The sequence below is a fragment of the Aulostomus chinensis genome, chromosome 22 (genome assembly GCF_037954235.1).
Source record: "Aulostomus chinensis isolate RoL2024-O1b breed Wild chromosome 22, RoL_Achi_v1.0, whole genome shotgun sequence".
Taxonomy (NCBI): Eukaryota; Metazoa; Chordata; class Actinopteri; order Syngnathiformes; family Aulostomidae; genus Aulostomus; species Aulostomus chinensis.
In genome coordinates this window covers 24,212,689-24,233,608 of record NC_141341.1, presented here as the reverse complement: position 1 = coordinate 24,233,608, position 20,920 = coordinate 24,212,689, and the positions used below count along the sequence as shown (strand labels likewise).

Here is a 20,920-nt window from a genome sequence, read left to right as displayed (position 1 = left end):
TTGTTGCTTCCCTAATATACAGTATGTTAATTGTATGGTTCATGTCATAACATGCGGTTTATATAAAGCTGAAAGGGATTCTCCGACTATGTTAATTTTTATTCAGTATTGTGATAATTAAAATAAATGTTACCAGTACTGCCAAAAAAAACTGATACTAAGGGTGGCAGCTGGAGCCTGCTAAAGTCTGTAGCATCCTCCGACAGCAGCGTCAATTATGTCCCCCTAAGGGACATTCGCCTCGCACTTTATTTTTTCTCCTACAACTTTGTTTTTTATATCCTAACACTTTATTTTTTTCTTCTAAATTTTTATTTTTTCCCCTAACACTTTTTCTTATTCTCCTTCTACTTTTTTTAAGGAACACTTTTGCCTTTTTTGCTGTTGTCTTTGTGTTTTTGTTCCTTCAACTTTTTTTTTAAAACTTGAAGTACCACTTTAGACTCGAAGTACCACTTTAAACTCGAAGCACCACTTTAAACTCGTACTTCGACTTCAAACTCGTACTTCGACTTTGACAGACAGCACTGCGGAGCCCGTCCAGCAGGGGGAGTCAAGCACTGCGGTAATTATTAAAATTTTTATTTACCGTTTAAACTGGCGTGGAAGCTTCTAGGGTGATAAGCCGGCCTGCCAGGAACAATAGTGCAAACCATTGGGTTGGTGCAAACAAACAAAGTTTCCTCTTTCCCGCCTAAGTGTAAAAAGACAATAAGATAAGATAAGATCAACCTTTAATCGTCCTACTGTGGGGAATTTTACATCATTACAGCAGCAAGAACAAGGAGAATTTAACATAAATAGTATGTTAAGATAAATATGAGGTATGTGCAAATGTACAAAAATAAGTAATATATAAAAATAATATACAAAAGTTAAAGAGGAAGAAGTATGTACAGCAGTGGAGTATGTACAGTCTCAAATATACTGTATGTCTATGTACAGTGGTACTGCAACACTGTATACTGAAAAGCAGTTATTACAGTTGCTCACAATTGTATCTTGCAGTTGATGGAAGTCTTCATATAGCTGTAGTGAAAAGGTATGTCTGGCCTAATGGAGTTCAGAGTTCAGGTGTGACTGTTAAAGAGCCTGACAGCAGTGGGCAGGAATGAGCGGCGGTACCTCTCCTTCTTGCAGCGCGGTTGTAACAGTCTCTGGCTGAAGGAGCTGCTCAGTTCTGTCAGAGTGGCCTGGAGGGGGTGGGAGGGTCTGTCCATCATAGCTGTGATCTTAGCCAGCATCCTCCTGTTGCCCACCTCCTCCAGAGTGTCCAGGGAGCAGCCCAAGACAGAGCTGGCCCTCCTGACCAGCCGGTCCAATCTCTCTCTGTCCCGGGCTGAGATGCTGCCTGACCAGCAGGCGATGCCGAAGTGGATGGCTGAGGCCACTACAGAGTCATAAAAGGTCTTAAGGAGTGACCCCTGCACTCCAAAAGACCTCAGTTTTCTGAGCATCCGTGAGTGTCCGTGTTGTGTGTCCAGTCCAGTTTATTGTTCAGGTGAACACCAAGGTACTTGTAGGAGGTGACCCTCTCTATGTTTGAACCCTGGATGTTCACTGGTGCAGGTGGAGAATGTTGTTTCCTGCAGAAATCCACAACCAGCTCCTTAGTCTTCCCCGGGTTGATCTGGAGGTGGTTCTGCAGGCACCAGTCCACGAAGTCCTCCATCAGTCCCCTGTACTCCCGATCATCTCCGTCAGTAATGAGGCCGACGATCGCAGAGTCATCAGAGAACTTCTGGAGGTGGCAGGATGGAGAGCTGTAGGTGAAGTCCGAGGTGTAGAGGGTGAACAGGAACGGAGCCAGGACAGTCCCCTGCGGCGCCCCAGTGCTGCAGAGAAGCATGTCCGACTCACAGCCCTGTGCCCTCACATACTGTGGTCGGTTGGTGAGGTAGTCCGTAATCCAAGTCGTAAGGTGGTGGTCCACTCCAGCATGCTGCAGCTTGTCCCCCAGCAGGATGGGCTGGATGGTGTTGAAGGCACTGGAGAAATCAAAGAACATGATCCTCACAGTGCTTCCAGCCTTCTCCAGGTGTTCCAGCGATGAGTGGAGGAGGTAGATGATGGCGTCCTCCACGCTGATGCCGGGCTGGTAGGCAAACTGCAGTGGGTCCAACGAGGAGCTCACCAGCGGTCGCAGGTGGGCGAGGACGAGTCTCTCCAGTGTCTTCATCAGATGAGACGTCAGCGTCACCGGCCTGTAGCTGTTGAGCTCCTTCGGGTGGGGGGTCTTGGGCACGGGGATGAGGCAGGAAGTCTTCCATAGCTGTGGGACCCTGCCCAGCTTCAGGCTCAGGTTGAACACGTGCTGGACGATGTCACACAGCTGGTCGGAGCAGGTCCGGAGGAGCCGGGAACTGATGTTGTCCGGACCTGCTGCCTTCCTCACCTTCATCTTCCTCAGCTGGTTCCTCACCTGCACAGTGGTGAAAGACAGGCAGCAGCCAGCAGGAGGTGGCAGACTGGGGGTTGGAGGAGGGGGTGGGGTGTTGGTGGGGTGTTGGTTGGTTGAGAGGGCAGCCGTTTGAAATTGGGAGCTGGTCGTGAGAGTAGGAGGGGAGGAGGGGAGGTCCACAGTGGGGGGCGGTGGTGGTGGTGGGGGGGGGGGGGGCGCCATGTGTTCTCATATTATGTTTTTAGTTGCATATTCTCATAAAATAATGTGCTCTCATATTGTTATTCCTGTATGTATTGAAAGAAATATACCTCGACCACGTGATTGTTTATTTTATTTTGTTTTCTGTTGTGGAAATGCATTTTTTTTTTTTACTTGAAACGGAGCACATGCCATGGCTACTGATGTTTTTCCAGAGCTGTGATGAAACGAATAAAACCACAAAGAAGACGGACCTACTGTGTGATATTTCAGTAATATGGCAAATGAAAATGAAAACTCAACAGTGAAAAAACTGTGTAGCCGGAGTGTGGCAATATGAAATGAACAATAAAAGCTCTTGGCCGATAGTCTGGCCCTCTGACTCCCCCTGCTGGACGCCCATCAGACTGACCGAGCATTTGAGCACACTGCTCGGGCCACCGCAGTGCTTGACTCCCCCTGCTGGACGGGCTCCGCAGTGCTGTCTGTCAAAGTCGTAGTTCGAGTTTGAAGTCGAAGTACGAGTTTAAAGTGGTACTTCAAGTTTTAAAAAAAAGTTGAAGGAACAAAAACACAAAGACAACAGCAAAAAAGACAAAAGTCGAAGGAGAAAAGAAAAAGTGGAAGGAAATAAAGACAAAGTGTTGGGGGGAAAAATAAAAATTTAGGAGAAAAAAATAAAGTGTTATTATATAAAAAAAACAAAGTTGTAGGAGAAAAAATAAAGTGTGAGGCGAAAAAATAAAGTGGTAGGACAAAAACAACATACACACTTATGTCCCCTGGGGACCCCAAGAGCAGAAGTCAAGTTAATAACAGGAGTGAGTACATGAGTACAGGAGGAGAGAAGCCTCATGTATCATGGGATATGCCCCAGGAGTTTAAGCCTACAACAGTATATCTAAGGGTTAACCTAAACCCGCCCTAACCATTAGCTTTATCAAAAAGGAAGTTCTTAAGTCTACCCTTAAACATAGAGAGGATGTCTGCCTGCACACAGTTTCTTGCATTTGTAGAAACTCTAAATGTTTGAACACATTTCTTTATCATAACAATAAATAAAACCTAATACAACTGTAAGATATGGCCATGTCAGGGAGACACAATGATCAGACCATGCTGCTCTCTGCTATCTTTTGTCAACAAAAGCATTCCTATTCTCTCTCCATGGTCACATAATTAGCAAAAGGAAGATTTAAATGAGCTGAAAAGGTATGACATTTCCTTGTTGCACAATAGTTTCACAGCCTTTCTCTGCCAAAAAAAACAGAGGTTGGCTACTGACTCTGTCTCCAAAAACAAATGAGAATACAAGGTTTAAATAACTAATCCAGACTCATCCCATCTATAATTGGCTATAAGCAATGTGTAAAATGTATATACAGTGATCTAAGTACATTGTTGCGTTATCTGACCCAGCTATTACATGCTTATTAAGTAATAACAGGCAATAATGGATTGAATATAATCAAACATATGAAGAATTGAAAAATATTAGTGTAAGAAATGAAAGAATACAAAGTGCTTTACATTTATTACATTTCTAGCATTATTGGCAGCTACCTGTTTTCCCTGTCAATAATATTATAACTTTGTACATTATGCTAAACAAGTTATTTTATTGGATTATACATTAAGGTCAATTATTGAAGCATTACTGTCATAACATAAAGAATAGGAAAAACAAAAAAATTAAAGTTAATGGCTGTTACTACATAACTGACATTATGTCAGTTGCTACACGTTTTGCTCTTTCCTTATCAGTCTCTGTCTCTGTTTTGACTCCATCTCTTGTTCTCTCTCCCTCCAACTGGTCAAAGCACATGGACTCTGGGTCTGCTCGATATTTCAGCCTACTAAAAGGATGTGTGGCAGACGTGCTTGCTCATGGGGAAATGCTGGGTGTAAATTAATTGAGTGTGGTTGTAGACCTACTAGACAACTTGTTATAGTTATAGTTATATATGCTGTATTATGTTATAGATTTTTGTTATGATCTGGCACCATACACATGAAATGACAACTAATATAGAATAACAGACTAGACAACACAAAACCAGTGACATCAATAAAATAATGATGGAATTTTATCAGAAGCTTTATTCATCCGAATGTGAGTTCTCTGAGTGGAGGAGAAAAGAGTTCCTCGATAGAGTTTCCTTCCCATCCCTGTCAGGAGAACAAAGAGAAAACCTGTCTGCACCAGTGACTGAGAGGGAGGTCCAAGCAGCTATAGCGTCCCTTAGGGGATGGAAAGGCACCGGGGCCTGATGGGTTCTGTCCAGAGTTCTATAAGAAATTGAAACACCTGCTCGTTTGACCACTTACGGACATGTATCTGAACTCCTTTGGGGTTGGTCGCCTCCCCCCAACACTTAATATAGCAAACATCACACTTGTCCTTAAGAAAGATAAGCCACCTGATGTCTGTGGCTCATTCAGGCCTATTAGCCTTATCAATGTGGATAATAAGCTGCTATCAAAATTGCTCACAGCAAGATTAGAAAAGCTCCTGCCTTCTTTAATAAATACTGACCAAACCAGATTTATACAGGGCAGGTTATCTGTCACAAATGTGCGAAGACTGTTGAATGTAATACAGTACTCCAAAAAGACAAACCATGGAGGACTCGCCGTATCTTTAGACACTGAAAAGGCGTTGGATAGGGTAGAATGGGAGTATTTATTCGATGCTCTCGAGAGGTTTGGGTTGGGAGGCGATTTTCTTAAATGGATTAAGGTGCTTTACAGCTCCCCACAGGCCTGTGTTGTCACTGGTGGCATGTGATCACCACCTTTTCCACTGCGTAGAGGGACGAGACAGGGCTGCCCCCTGTCCCCGCTACTGTTCGCGCTAAGACAACACAAGGACGTACATGGGGTGACGATGGGAGGGAAAATCCATGAAATAGCCCTGTATGCCGATGACATTCTGCTATTTTTGACTAAACCAGACTTATCTGTACCAGCCATTCTCTCTATTATTCAGGACTTCAGCTCATTTATAGGTTATAAGATTAATTATGGAAAATCTGAGGTTATGCCATTAGGCTCAACCGATCTGGCTTCACTCTCCAAATCCCCCTTTAAATTGTCCCTACAGGCTTCACCTACCTTGGGTAAAAGTCTCACCAGATCTGAATGAGTTGTGGAAGCTTAGTTTCTCTCCTATAGTAGCGACAATAAAGAGGGACTTGGAAGGATTGGCATATCCTCCTGTTATCCTTTATGGGGCGCATTGGTTTAATTAAAATGAATATATTGCCCAGGTTATTATACCCCCTACAAATGATACCCTTATGGATCTCCAAAAAGGTTGCTTTTTATATAGAGAAGGCATTCTCTAAATTTATATGACATGGCAAAAGACCCAGACAGAAAATAAAAATATTACAGTTACCCTCTGATGAAGGTGACCTTGGCCTACCAAACATAACTTATTATAACTGGGCATGCCACGCTCACTACCTGTGGGAGTGGCTGCATGCTCATCTGGACTCCAAGCCCTGTCTAGACTCATGGTCCTCCCTGCCCTCCTCGCTGTGGAGCTTGGTCATGGGTGATAAGAAAAAGCTGCACTGGGACATCAAGAGTAATCCAATTGTATACAACACAATTAGAGTGTTGGAGAAGATCTGTTGACCCCTCTTACAAGAAATCAGGATTTTCCCCCGGGTCTCCATATTAGTATTTTTGACAGGTGGCACGATAATGGGGCACGTGTGATTGGAGACCTGTATGACAATTTGATGTTAATGACTTTCCGACAACTCCAGTCCAAATTCAGCCCCCCTAAAGAACATCACTTTGGCTTTCTTCAGATCAGACACTTTATTGGATCTAGGACCCTATCCCCTCCTGGTCTAGTCATGTACAATGAGGTTGAGAGGTTCCTTATTTCACAAAAAGGTGTCACCGGTTTTATTTCTTGCTTCTATGCACTACTGCACACTCTTAATACAGACAATATCACAAGCGTTGCACGGAAGTGGGAGAGAGATTTTGACACACAATATATCGAGGATGACTGGCAGGAGGCCATTAAAGTATTTAAATCTACCTTTACATGCAACAGATTGAGAGAACCACAGTACAAGATACTGCACCATCTCCACCTAACTCCATACAGACTAAGTAAGATGGACCGTCAGATCTCTCCTCTATGTAGTAAGTGTCTCAGAGAGTCTGGAACGTATCATTATATCTGGCAATGCAAATTGATCAGAAGATTTTGGGGTACAATCTCGCAGGAACTGAGTGGCATCCTTCAGGTAAAGGTGAGGAAGGACCCTGGCTTTTTCATCCTCAGCCTCCCTTCAAGGGAATTGACCATGACCCACTTGAAGTTTAAATTATGCGACAAATTGCTATTATTGGCCAGAAAATGCATTTTTATTAACTGGATCAGTGATACACCACCTACTGCCACCTTGTGGTACAGGGAAATATTCTGGGTCCTCCCCCATGAAAGACTCAGTGCAGTTGTGAGGGGTAATTAAAGGTCCTTTGATGAGATGTGGGCTCCTCTGCTTAACTACCCACCTGACGCATTAACTCAGTTAGTGATGAGGGGTCAGTTCTCATTACAGTGGTCAAATCCGCCTGAGAGAAATGCACGAGTGCCTTCAATTTGAAACCTGCACACTGCAAAGCCTTGTTGTTTCTTTTTTTTTGGTTTGTTTTGTTTGCCTGAAGTATCATTGCCCACTGTGTGGGAAGCTGATGTGACTGTTATGGAATTGATGAGTGTTGTGTGCATACTGTGTGTGGAGCGGTGTATACGGTGGGGGCCCTGTGTATGATGTGGGGGATGTATGTGGGACTGATGGCTGGAAGATTCACCTTTTAGGATCAAATGGATGGCAATATCCTGTTTTATCACGTTCACTTTTGTCTGTCTTTGATCATTCGCTGTAACTCAGATGTTGGCATATTGTATCTTATATGTTACGTGCATATGTTGAAAATCAATAAAATGTGTTCAAAAAAAAGAATAAAACTGAAGCATTTAAGAAAAAATGTGCTCATGATGCAGTGTTGTGGTCTAAAACATTTATTTAGAAATAATTGCTTCGTAATTATTTTACGACAACGGTTTCTGAGCGTTGCCCCGCCCCTGACCTAGAGCACCCGCTGTATTGGTAAGTTTACCTGTCTATTAGAATCCTTAACTCCAATTGGTCAAAAATAAAACTAGGCAGGGTTTGTTTCCAGGAAGTTACTAGCGTGACTCCCCGGGCCCGACTGTTGCTAACACAACTAGAGAGACTCGTCGACATTATCTTGTAATTTTCTCAGTTGACGTTTCCCTAACCCTATTTCTATTCCAGCGACATGGGCGATGACGAAGAAAAGTATGACGGAATGTTGCTGGTTATGGCGCAACAACATGAAGGAGGAGTGCAAGAGGTAATTTGCGGTTCAGGAACGTGGTCGGTCCTCACGGCTAACGTGCAGCTACTGAAGTTAGCACTATGCTAGGAAGAACACTAAATTTAAGTAATCGCAGGGCAGAAAGGCAAGATAATTGGTACTTAAGCTTATAGCGTTTTCATTACAAGAAGTTATTGTTGCTTTACAGTTTGTTAGTTGTTTAATGTAACGGTCGAGTTTTTCTATTTTATTGAGATGTGACGAATGTTGGTATTAGCTTTCAATTAATGGTTGGTTTTTCTATTTCTCTTGTCCACTCCTTGTCTATGTGGACCGTTATATCTGAGAAAGTTTTTTTTTATTTATATTTGTTACATATTTTAAAGTTTTGATACAATGCAACTACACTTAATAATGTGTCCGGAAATTTCAGGCTTGTAGTAAGTCAATCGTGTCATAAAGCAAGCGAGATACAAGGAGATGACTGTTGAGTAGGTGGAAGGCTGTAGATTATTCAGTTACACTATTGCCCAGACAAATGACATGAATAACAGAAGTATTGGAAGATGGAAAGAACTGATTCAAAACTCTTAAGTGGTGTTGATATCCAGATATTTAATGGACGATCCTAGGAGACAGTAGTTAAACTATGGCCGATTAATTAATTGAAACATACTCGATATACACCTTGCAATGTGGGCAAATGCAACATCTAAACTGCAGGAATTTTATTTTTACGTAATGTATAACATCATGCTGCTGCAACACTTTTGATAAACAAAGATAATGCTGTCTTGCATTTTCTTTTCATGCCTATTAAATTTATGATGGTTCTCCTTTACTGAAAATTAAGTGCAGTAAGAGAGTTAATTGTGCACAGATACTGCTGTTCTAAAAATGTCCTTTACTAATGCAGGCATTTTATCATAATTACTGATAATAAACCTAATCAGACACTTAAGATTCAGTCTACCCTTTGAGCCAGCCCCGTTTGCGGAAGCCAACAAAGTGAAAGTGGTTAAACCTAGTAGGCAGTGCTTGGTGCCAAGAACGACCCTGCAGCCTCACCCCCATTAGCTGCTACATTCAACTGTGTTTGTTTATTAAGAAAAATATGTAAGTAAAGTCAGACACAGCGGGAAATACAGCAAATCATTTTCAATAAAATGTATGTATATGTCTGTCCATTAGGAGAGGACTTCGTTTATTTATCTATTTATTTATTGACTGATTTGGAATTGTTTAAGTGACAAAACATCCGGTAACCTAGTGCAATTGGGGGGAAACTGAAAGTAGTATTTTCTGTAATTATGAATCCAAATTTTTCCTTTGAAGAAAAGTTGTTTTTAATGTTCTGTCAAGTACAGTTCTTGAACAGAAAATCTGATCACTAAAGATCGTTATTAGCAGGTTCTACTAATAAAAAAAAAATCAGTAATCGGATTCAGCCAAGGAAGATGCAATCAGTCCATCTCTACTTATTACAGGATATATTCCTGTAATAACATCAGCCTCAAATTGGCCTGGTTTTAACAGGATCCCTTTGGTATTATCAGAAATCAAGTCTAATTATGTTGTGATAACAAGATATGATTCCACTGTAACAGGATAATAACTAGTCCCAAGAACAACTCTTGTAATGTTTCATTATTATGGAATAATATCTCTTTATCATGAGAAAAAAAATCTCGTTATGTCAAGATAACAAGATAATATCCTATGATCATGAGATAACAGCTTAAAAAAAATACCAGACACATGTTCCAGTCCTTACCACCTTTGCCTAAAAACATTCAAGCACAACCTGACAATCAAAATTTGCAGATTTTTAGGATGAGATTGAAATGCAATAATGTCCACTACTAATATCATGAGTGACATTGTAATAATGCTAATAAGAGGGTTTTGTTTTTTGTTTTTGAGTTCCTTCAGCTCAAATATAATCGGATGCTGTTTTAGCTGATTAGGTATTACAGTCCTGCTGGCTTTTATCAAGCCTTGATAAAGTAATCTGTTTTACTCTGTTTTCTGTAAACAGTTAGTGAATACATTCTTCAGCTTCCTCCGCCGCAAAACCGATTTCTTCACTGGCGGTGATGCAGGTGCGGCAGAAAAGGTGAGCAATGTCAACTTAAAGTTGATATGAAATTTAAGTTCTAATATTTGTGTGTGTTGGTGGAATCATACCTCATCTTTGCCATCTCTTCTTTTAGCTTGTGATGGATGCTTTTGCTCAACACAGTAAGGTAGCGTTGGAGGCTCACTCAGAAAAGCAGATGAAAAAGGAGAAGGAAAAGAAGGAGAAAGCCAAAAGAGCTGCCAAGCTAGCAGAGAAAGAGAAGGGAATTGAAAGTAGCCCAAAAATTCAGGAGCTGACTGATGAAGAAGCAGAGCAGCTTCAGTCTGAACTTGACAAGGTGAATTTGAGTGCTTTAATGATTGGTCTCATGCAAATCTCTATTGTTCTTCCAGTAATTTCTTTTTTTATGTACATTGTAGAAGAAGAAAGAAGAATCAGAAATTGAGAGCACAAATAAAAATGCAGACAAGTCAGACAAAGGAGAAAAAGAAAATGGGGTGAGTTCATCAATGCTGTAAAGTGGGTCAAAGAGTTTGGTAATAATGATAAGTTACCAAGTTGTTCAAATTCAGTCTGACACAGAAGGAGAGGAGGATGAGAAGGACAAAGATAAGATCAAGCCAAATGCAGGCAATGGAGCTGACCTGCCCCACTACAAGTGGACACAGACCCTGTCTGAAGTTGACGTGAGTACTTCTGTGAGATCTTTGACTTTGATGTTGTTCTGTGGAAGAACAACATCAGTATCCTCAACCAGTGCTTAACAGTCTTTCCTGAGTAGGGATGCAGAAAATTGCATTTTCTGCCAGTGTCATTGGGCCATTAGTTAATAACTGATTTAGCTGTCAATATTTTCCGATGTTGATATTATCTGTATTAACAAGGTCATGCGACGGTCATGTTTTGTACATCCTGCAAAACCTAAAAAAAAGTTTCCTATGATAATAAGTTTCCTTATTTGTGAATGGCAAAAAATAAGAGACTTGAGTAAATCGAGGCTGACCTTAATATTGGCCATAAGGCCACCGATACAGAAGAGGTGCTTATATTATCTAGCATAGCTGTTGCCGTCGTCGTCGTCCGCTTTATCCGGAGGGCAACAGCCTCAGCAAGGAAGCCCAGACTGTCCTCTCCCCGGCAACTTCCACCAGCTCTTCTGGGGGAATCCCGAGGCATTCCCAGGCCAGCCGCGAGATATTATTCCTCCAACGTGTCCTGGGTCGGCCTCGAGGGCTCCTCCTGGTTGGGCATGCCTGGAACACCTCCTGAGGGAGGCATTCAGGAGGCATCCTTACCAGATGCCCGAACCACCTCAACTGACTCCTCTCGACATGGAGGAGCAGCAGTTCTACTCTGAACCCCGCCTGAATGACTGAGCTTCTTACCCTATCTCTAAGGGAGAGCCCAGCCACCCTGCAGAGGAAACTCATTTCGGCCGCTTGTATTCGTGATCTCGTTCTTTCGGTCATTACCCAGAGCTCATGACCATGGGTGAGGGTTGGAACTTAGATAGACCTGTAAATCGAGAGCCTCGCCTTCTGGCTAAGCTCCCTCTTCACCACAACGGACTGGTTTAGCACCCGCATCATTGCAGATGCCACCCCAATCCACCTGTCAATCTCCCGCTCCATCCTACCCTCACTCGTGAACAAGACCCCGAGATACTTAAACACCTCCACCTGAGGTAGGACCTCCCCTCCGACCTGGAGTGGGAAAAGCACCCTTTTCCGGCTGAGGACCATGGCCTCAGACTTGGAGGTGCTGATTCTCATCTCAGCCGCTCCACATTCGGCTGCGAACTGTCCCAGCAAGAGCTGGAGGTCATGCCCTGATGAAGCTTAGAGGACCAAGTCATCCGCAAAAAACAGAGACGACACCCTCTCACCACCAAACCCGACCCCCTCCACCACCTGGCTGCGCCTAGAAATTCTGTCCATGAAGGTTATGAACAGAACCGGTGACAAAGGGCAGCCTTGGTGGAGTCCAACCCTCACCGGGAACAAGTCCGACTTACTGCCGGCAATGCGGACCAGACTCTCACTCCTCCGGTAGAAAAATCGAATGGCCATTTGTAAGGGGCCATACTGCGGAGTACCCCCCACAGGGTGCTCCTGGGAACACGGTCATAAGCCTTCTCCAGATCCACAAAACACACGTGGACTGGTTGGGCAAACTCCCATGCCCCCTCCAGCACCCTAGCGAGGGTGAAGAGCTGATCCATGGTTCCACGGCCGGGACGAAAACCACACTGCTCCTCCTCAATCTGAGGTTCAACTATCGCCCTGACCCTCCTCTCCAGTGCCCTGGCGTAGACTTTACCAGGGAGGCTGAGCAGTTTGATCCCCCGATAGTTGGAACACACCCTCTGGTTCCCTTTCTTAAAGATGGGGACCACCACCCTGGTCTGCCACTCCAAAGGCACCGCCCCCAATGTCCACACAATGTTGCAGAGATGTGTTAACCAAGACAGCCCTACAACATCCAGAGCCTTGAGATACCATGGCGGATCTCATGCACCCCCAGAGCTCTGGAGTCGCAGAGTTGTTTAACTGCCTCTGCGACTTCTGCTCCGGAGATTGGACGACCCAATCTGCGCTGGTGTTTGGCGCATAAGCGCAGACCACTGTCAGGACTCCTTCCTTGACCCTGGAGGCACAGGGTAGCAACCCTTAAGTCCACCGGGGTAAACCCCAACATACAGGCAGAGAGTCTAGGGGCGACCAAAAAGCTCACCCCAGCCTTCTGCCTCTCACCTGGAGCAACTTCAGCGAAAGAGAGAGTCCAGTCCCTCTCAAGGACTTGGGTTCCAGACCCAGAGTGTGTCGAGATGAGACCAACTATATCTGGCCGGTAACGCTCTACCTCTTCCACCAGCTCCGGCTCCTTCCCCGCCAGAGAGGTAACATTTCATGTCCCAAAAGCCAGCTTCCATGCCTGGGGGTCAGACAGCCAAGGCCCCCGACTTGGACTGCCACCCAAGCCACAATGCACCGGACCCTTCCGGTTCCTCCTCTGGGTGGTGGGTCCAAAGGAGGATGTGTTCGTGTCTCCTTTTCGGGCTTGGCCCAGCCGGGCCCCATGAACCAAGGCCACCAGGCGTTCGCCATCGAACCTCTACTCTGGGCCTGGCTCCAGGGCGGGGCCACGGTGCCCCTCCGGGCTGGGTACATAAACTACTTGGTCTTTTCTCCATGAGGGGTCTGTTGAACCGTTCTTTGTCTGGCCCTTCGCCTAGGACCAGTCTGCCCTTGGGGGACCCTACTAGGGGCAAAATGCCCTGACAGCATAGCTCCTAGGGTCACTAGTGCACTCAAACTCCTCCACCACGATAAGGTGACGGTTCCAGGAGGAGCTGTTGCATATTAGTTAATTTGTAATTACACAGGACTTGTTTTCCAAACCAAAACTTGATGAAAAGTGGAGAAATAAAACAACAATAATCTTAAATAAAATGTAATCAAATATCATAATAAAAGATTAATCTATTCATTCATTGGTCTCCATAAATGGGTTAGAAGCTCAGAAGAGTATGTGGGTGCAAAGGAAGTTAAAAGTAAGACATTAAAACATGGAAGTATGGTGTATGCATCCTCGATGTTTGCATACATTTAGTCCAGAGTTTCATTCTCCCTTGTGTGGCAGCTCACGTACTGCATGAAGTTCAGGAGAGTGGCAGAGAGAGAGGCATGATTAAAGTCCCCGGAGATGAGGAGGTGGGCGTCTGTGTGTCTGGTCTGCAGCGCTGATAACACGGTGAATACCGCAGTGAATGCGCTCGCACACGGCAGCCATGTCAGCTGACAGCGGGATGTACACAGTTTTAATAATAACATGTGAAAACGCCCACAGGATGTAGTACAGCTGAACACCGACTGCTAGCGGCTTAATGTCTACTGCAATTGTTATGTGCCCGGGGTTACACCACCTGTCATTAAAAAACATACATAAACCTCCACCTTTCTTCTTGCTGCTCTCCACCACTTTCCAGTCCGCACGCATAAGAGTGAATCCATCCAGGGTGACAACAGAGTCTGGTACATCCTGGTTCAGCCATGTCTCCTTGAAGCACATGAGGCTCCTTGTACTTCCACTCCACCCTTGTCAGCGCCCACAGCTTGCCCATTTTGTTGGGGAGAGAGCAGATGTTCCCCATGATAACGGCCATGTCATAAGACATTTGTTTAAAAAACTTTAACATTAGCTATAGTCTTAAAAAAACTGTACTGTTTTAGAGTGTTGTTTTCAGCTACCACAAAATACAGTGGGGCAAAAAAGTATTTGGCAGCCACCGATTCTGCAAGTTGTCCCTCTTCAGAAGATGAGAGTGGTCTTTAATGTTCATCATTGGTACACTTATATTGTGAGAGACACAATGTAAAATTTAAAAAAATCCAGGAAATCACATTTTATGATTTTCAAAGAATTTATTTGTTTAATGGTGCAGAAAATTTGTGTTTGATCAGTATCAAAGGTTCACCTCAATACTTTGTAATGTAACCCTGGTTGGCAATGACAGAGGTCAAACGTTTCCTGTAGGTCTTCACTAGGGCTGGGAATCAGTTCAAATTTCAAGAAGTGATTCGATTCCGATACTCAAGATTCAGAATCGATTGTCACGATTCGATTCAATATCTATAATTTTTGTGATATTTCGAGCTATAATCTGAATAAAATGACTGCTTAGTTATGCAACACATCCATACTGGTATTATTAGCATACGTCACACCAAATTTATATATATATATATATATATATATATATAATTTCTTTCGCAGATGTGTACATGTTCGGGATAACTGTTTAAGATAAATGTTTCTTAGACACCACATAAAGTGGTTCTGTCACCTTCATAGGACGCTTGAATCCTACATTTTCAACAACGGAGTAGGGGCGCATATCTTAACACACAAAATTGCAATGGCTTTTGTTAGTTCATTGCGGGAGAAGAAATAATTAATATTGTTAAAACTTAAATAGCTGGCTATCTGTCATTGCGCAGAGGCTCAGTAATATATTTGACTCGGTGGATTCCTAATGGTTATTTTAGGTAGGCTCGCATTCCCCAGTGGCATTCCCCCCCCCCCCAAAAAAAATTTGGCTTTTCCTTCTTGACAAAATGTTAGCATATGATGGTTGGGAATTTGGCAGCATGGCTCAGAGGTAGAATGGCTGTTTAGCAACTGAACAGTTGCTAGTTCGATCATCACTTCCCCTGGTGATAGGTTGACGGGTCGCCAGTCCATCGCAGGGCCAACATACATAGACAAACAACCATTCACACTCACATTCATACCTACGGTCAATTTAGAGAATCCAATCAGCCTAGTCCCCAAATTGATGTCTTTGGATGGTGGGAAGAAGCCGGCATACCCGGAGAGAACCCGCACAGGCACGGGGAGAACATGCAAACTCCACACAGAAAGATCCCGTGCCCACAATTCTCTTCCCAAATTCCTAAAAATCTTTTACTTCAAGCAAAATACTCTAACCTTTAAATATTCAGCTCTTCTGTGAACAAGTTTCTATTTTTCAGGCTCTTAATGAAAGTCATATGTTGTGCTATCAGGGTCAAAATGAGGGTGTGTTACACTTTGCCCAAGCACCTCTTATGAAGTCACTGCAATTTACAGCATAACATGCTTTTCTCTTTTTATAGGCCTTTGTTCTTTTTCATGACCAACCTCTGAGTACATATGCTTTAGCTCTTCACCACGCCATGCTTGTTTTAATGTCCTCCCACAGCTGACAGTGCCTTTTGATGTGAAGTTCCGCATTAAGGGCAAAGATGTCGTCGTGGACATCCAGCGACGCTCTCTGAAGGTGGGCTTGAAGGGACACCTTCCAGTCATTGAAGGTCAGCTCTACAATGAGGTGAAGGTAGAAGAAAGCTCCTGGCTCCTAGATGATGGCAAGGTTGTTTTAGTCCACTTAGAAAAGGTATGGCAATTCTACTTTACTAAGACTGATTTATCTGTCACTCTAGCAATAATGATGAAAATGAAATGTTGCTGAGCTTTCAATCTCTTGGATTTCAGATTAATAAAATGGAGTGGTGGAGCAAGATGGTTACCACAGATCCAGAAATCAACACCAAGAAGATTTGTCCAGAGAACTCTAAGGTAAATGATAGAAAGCTGATGTGTTACAGGAGGTTTTCAAAGGTACTAAAGTTGACCAGCTCTGTTTTTCCTGCTGAGTAGCTGTCAGACCTGGATGGGGAAACACGAGGAATGGTGGAGAAGATGATGTATGACCAAAGGCAGAAATCAATGGGGCTACCTACATCCGAAGAGCAGAAGAAACAAGACATTCTTAAAAAGTAAGTTTGTAATGCTGCATTAGTACCCAATAGTAAACTTTTATGTGTTTGGATTTTATCAAAAGAGACTCAAGTTATTCCCTCTGACAGCTCACATGTTTTGTGCTTTATTTGCAATCCTCTAAAGCAATCACTGTATTCAGTCTCAGTTTAAAAGATGCTTCATGGTGTATAAAGTTTGATGAGAAGAGGGGATGTGAAGGTTGCCAGTGTTAGTTGTGTACTTCCATGCTATTTAGGCTGGCCTTGCCTTTTCTTCTGTCATTAACTATCTATATTTCCATCATTTCTTCTCTTAAGAATGTTGTGTCTAGGTTCATAACATAATCATTAATAATTGTGTAGTTGGTGCTCCCAAGCATTGATACATGGAACTGTTGAGTGCCTTTTGTGGTTCAATAATATGACGGTAGGACATTCTAGGACTTCAGTGATGTCCAGCGAACTAAAACACCGATTAACTGTTGTGACACAGCATCACACAAATTCACCTGGAGTGTTACATAAAAACTTTACCTCTTCCTTATTGGTGTGTATACAGTGAACACATGAGTCACATGAACCAGACTTTAGGAGAGAGACATAGTTGGAGGGTAAAGATTACCTAGTGGGTTTTCTTCCCTCACTAGGATATAAAGGCATTTTCTAGCGTTCTGATATTTAACAGGTGTTGAAGTACGCTGACTTCACCGGGTCCGTTGATGAGAAGAGAGCAACCAGAGTTGTCCGCTTTAGACAAATCAACATTTTATTTCATACAGCAAAGCAGACACAGATATCTGGAGACCCCACTACATGCACTCTCATGGTGCTTTTGCTGAAGTACACCGACTTCACAGGTTACTTAAATGATAATCCAAGAGAGGGCAAGTAAATTCTGGATGTTTTATTCTCAGAAATACTGTGAAATTTAAATGCAGAAAAAACATTATCATTACTTGACAGTGACCCTTGTCAAACAGTTAGCTGACATATTCAAAATAACTACACATTAGCACAGGAATAATCTAGTTAGCAACTTTTAACTTGAGGTTACGGTTCTAAATGGATGTAGTTTTCCTAATCACATGTTGGTTATCATTACTACAATTTAGCATCGAATGAAAATGCCTTAACTTTTTATGTACCTCCTATATGTCATGTGATACACTACAGCCTGAAAACATGTTTTGTTTTTTTATAACTCTGACCGACTCTTCATTCTTATAATAGCATCATGATTATTTATTTAAATTCAATTTTTTTAGCGGGCAAGCTGGATTTCGTTGATGTTTACTTTTTAATGTAAACCAATATAATCCAGGTGGGTCACACAAACCTGGTGAAATGACTTTTTTCACCAGGTGAATTTTATCTAATCACATTTGTAAAGTTTGAAGGGGCACACACAATTTTCCTCCAAAGGTTTACTGTAGTTTCCCAGGTGTTAAACAATAATGCTGTGGTTAACTGTGGTCAAGGTAGATGGTGTGGTAGGTATGATGGTGTCAACTGTTATTTCTGGAATAACATGAAGGAGTCAGTCCTAAAAAGGTATCACACATAACTGGTTGGAGTTCCAGAACACAAGGCAAAAAATATTTTAATCAGTCCACTAACTGTAGATTTCAGTTGCATAATATCAGGTTAACACCCAACTAAGTTATCTTTGTCTAACAATTTTTTTTTTTCCCTTTTTTGTCTGTAGGTTCATGGCTCAGCACCCAGAGATGGATTTCTCCAAAGCCAAATTCAGCTGAGACTTGCTGCATCCATAGATTAAGTGGACAGTCATACCTGTGAATCATAATCAGACAAGTTTTAAGTTAATAGGTTTGTGAGTAAGTGTTTTTTTATGATAATAAGAATGGTTACTGTAAGGCCTGAAATACACTGGCTCCATTTGCAGTGTGTAGTGTTAGCACAGCAAATATCATTGCAGTCAGAAATAATTGTAATCAGTCAGAGCGGTTATACTCAGTACGTTTCTATCACACAGTTAAGTTGAATTAAAGTTAAACCTTAAAGAAAATTTCATTGGACTACTGTAGTCGTCCCAGTATACATAAATGGGGACGACTCAGTTTGTTCACCTCAGTATATCTTTCTCCAGAAAACTAGGTGGCGATATGCCCTCTTACAACTTGAGGTGGGTTCACTTTTTTTTTTCTTCTCCTGCAGAAACAAGTCAGCCAGTGGCATGCCTTCCAAACAGCAAACTTAAATTCTACGAAAGAAAAATGGGACAAATATTTAAGCTGAGACAGCATAAAATTTGTCTTTGACCAGAAATATCTTGTTTCACCATTGAACTGATGCAACCCCTTGACTGTTCGCCTTCTTGGTTAAATGTGACAGTAAAGAACATGTGCAGAATGCAGAAAGCATATACGAGAAGAAGCAGTTCTGTTCCTCATTATCCAGGTGTGTCGGTCCTATTTTGACAAATTTGGTTGAGAACAATTGCAGTCATACTGATGCATTTACATCCAATCTAAAAGTCCAGTTTAAGTCAGATTAACACAATAGTTCAACTTCTCAAAACATCATGTAAAAGTACTGAATAGTCAGGTTCAACATGTGGGCTAGTAATTTTTTTCCTCATCTTGCCATGCTTCCATGCTTGTCCATGGTTCCGGGATGGAAACAAAATGCCATGGAGCTAGAAAAGGTAGGGGGGGACACTATACACTGCTTATGTTACACACCACACACATCTCTCGTGTATTTCAGGTGTAAATTCTTGGTTTGTCTGTGACTATACAAAGATTTCTAAAATTAAAGAAATTAAAATCAAAGTGATTGGATGCTTAAGTGGTTTCATTTACTGCATTCAGTCTGCAGCATTACAACTTTTGAAGGTGTCAACAGGGAAATGCCATAAATAATTGTTAGCATTTCAATTTAAATTCACAGCTTATTCCTGCTTGCACACCTTTTACTCAAAAACATTTAATTCAAAGAGTTTAACATGGCACTGAATACCCTGGTCTGAAGACTGTTGATTTACCAGCTAGCTAGTTGAACGTGGTTTCAAGTTTTGACTACCTATTCATGACCCACTTAGGAAAACACAAACCCAATCTCAATCATGAATGAAAATTTCCATCAATCCGAATAAAGTGGAACATGGAGTAAAAAAAGTTCTTCAATATATATGCATTCACAATTGAAGATGTAGCCATGGCTCTATAGTGTTATCTTTTACATCTGTGCTTGTAACTAGTATTTTGCGTGTACAGGGTCTGCAACAGATACTGTATATAATTGTTATGGCGTCCATTTTCTTCATTAGTGCATTCTACCTGAACAATATAAAAAAATTGCTATTGTAATCCCTGGCCTTTTTTGTAGTTTTTTATTTTTTATGTATTTTTAAGAATACTGTATATTCTTCATGTTGGTCTCTCCTATCTGAGAAGTTGCATTCTCCATAGACTGACAATGAGTGATGAGGTCCATCATGAACACGATGTATTGCCAAAGCAAGACAATTTTTGTATATAAAAGTTACTCAAATTGGTTGTTTCTCTGGTTTGACACTGGATTTTAGTTCTAAATCAATGAAGTTGCATTTTGCTGCGCAAATCAGGGCTTTGAATTATTTGAACCAACAACTGATGATAGTTGTGTCATTGGCTGATCAAGCTGCAAACATAAAAAGCCCTGATGAAACAAAACATACATCCTATAGAATATGATTACATATTTACACTCCCATTTGATGCAGCTTATTTTATAATTTATGAAGGGTTTTAGGCACTTAACATCACAAACAGTTGGATGGAAAGATTTCAATTTTGAACCACGAGAGGGCAGTGTTTTCCTAAAATGAAAAACCCCTTGCTACCTACAACACATTTAAGTGGACAAAAATTCCATATAAAGTTGGATGATTGAGATGTGTTTTATTTGTACTCATTTATTAATTAAAAATCTTCCATTAGGATCAGACAGGCTTGTTCAATTGTGCTTGACAATACGAGCATGCATCTCATTATTGAATATGAAATGATTCTGAGAAAAGTCAAAATAAGTTAATTTTCATTACTTTTCCTGCACAAATAAATTGTTCACTCTGCTGTTACTGCATGGTACCGGTGAGACAATAATGATAGAGGCATCATTCTAACAGCTAAGGAGAATCGGCATTCTACCTTCAATGAGTGACAGACGGACTCACTTGGACTATCATGCACCTCTGCTAAATGTTACCTCGGTGAGGACTAGTTTGCTTACAAGTCTTATCGGCTTGTGTGACTCCTCAACTAACTGGACTGGCCTGGCATTATGGTGAGAGGCTGTCACCATCACTCTGGTGACCAGAGGCAACATACATTAGCTTATGCTGGATAGCAAGTCTTTCTAATGTGTGAAATTGCTCATGTGGTTCAAAAACACCCTTTAAACATCTGTCTTATCCAGTCAGAAGTCTTTCTGCTCATGTTTTGAATTGGATATTCCCACAGAACATGTTGACCTTTGCTGTATTGTGTATCATGCATGTTTAAAACATTCTCAGATGTCACCGTAAACTCAAACGGTCTTTCCTGATTTCACCAAAGA

General features: G+C 42.0%; 1 protein-coding gene across 3 annotated transcripts; it reads left to right on the top strand.

Annotated features, from left to right (window-relative positions):
* Window positions 1-7,811: 7,811 nt before the first annotated feature.
* Window positions 7,812-19,152, top strand: nudc (nudC nuclear distribution protein). 3 transcript variants are annotated; one of them, XR_015111328.1, is made up of 10 exons: window positions 7,812-8,011; window positions 10,014-10,091; window positions 10,189-10,392; window positions 10,475-10,552; window positions 10,628-10,741; window positions 15,799-15,993; window positions 16,092-16,175; window positions 16,257-16,375; window positions 18,063-18,187; window positions 18,536-19,152. XR_015111328.1 is itself a non-coding variant. In XM_086194016.1 (9 exons), the coding sequence occupies exons 1-9, from the start codon at window positions 7,937-7,939 to the stop codon at window positions 18,112-18,114; spliced, it is 999 nt and encodes a 332-aa protein (XP_086050142.1). In that variant the 5' UTR covers window positions 7,812-7,936; the 3' UTR covers window positions 18,115-19,152. The 3 variants fall into 3 exon arrangements, 1 of the variants encoding a protein (XP_086050142.1); XR_015111327.1 differs by having other exon boundaries at window positions 18,063-18,195; XM_086194016.1 differs by having other exon boundaries at window positions 18,063-19,152.
* The last annotated feature ends 1,768 nt before the right edge of the window (window positions 19,153-20,920 follow it).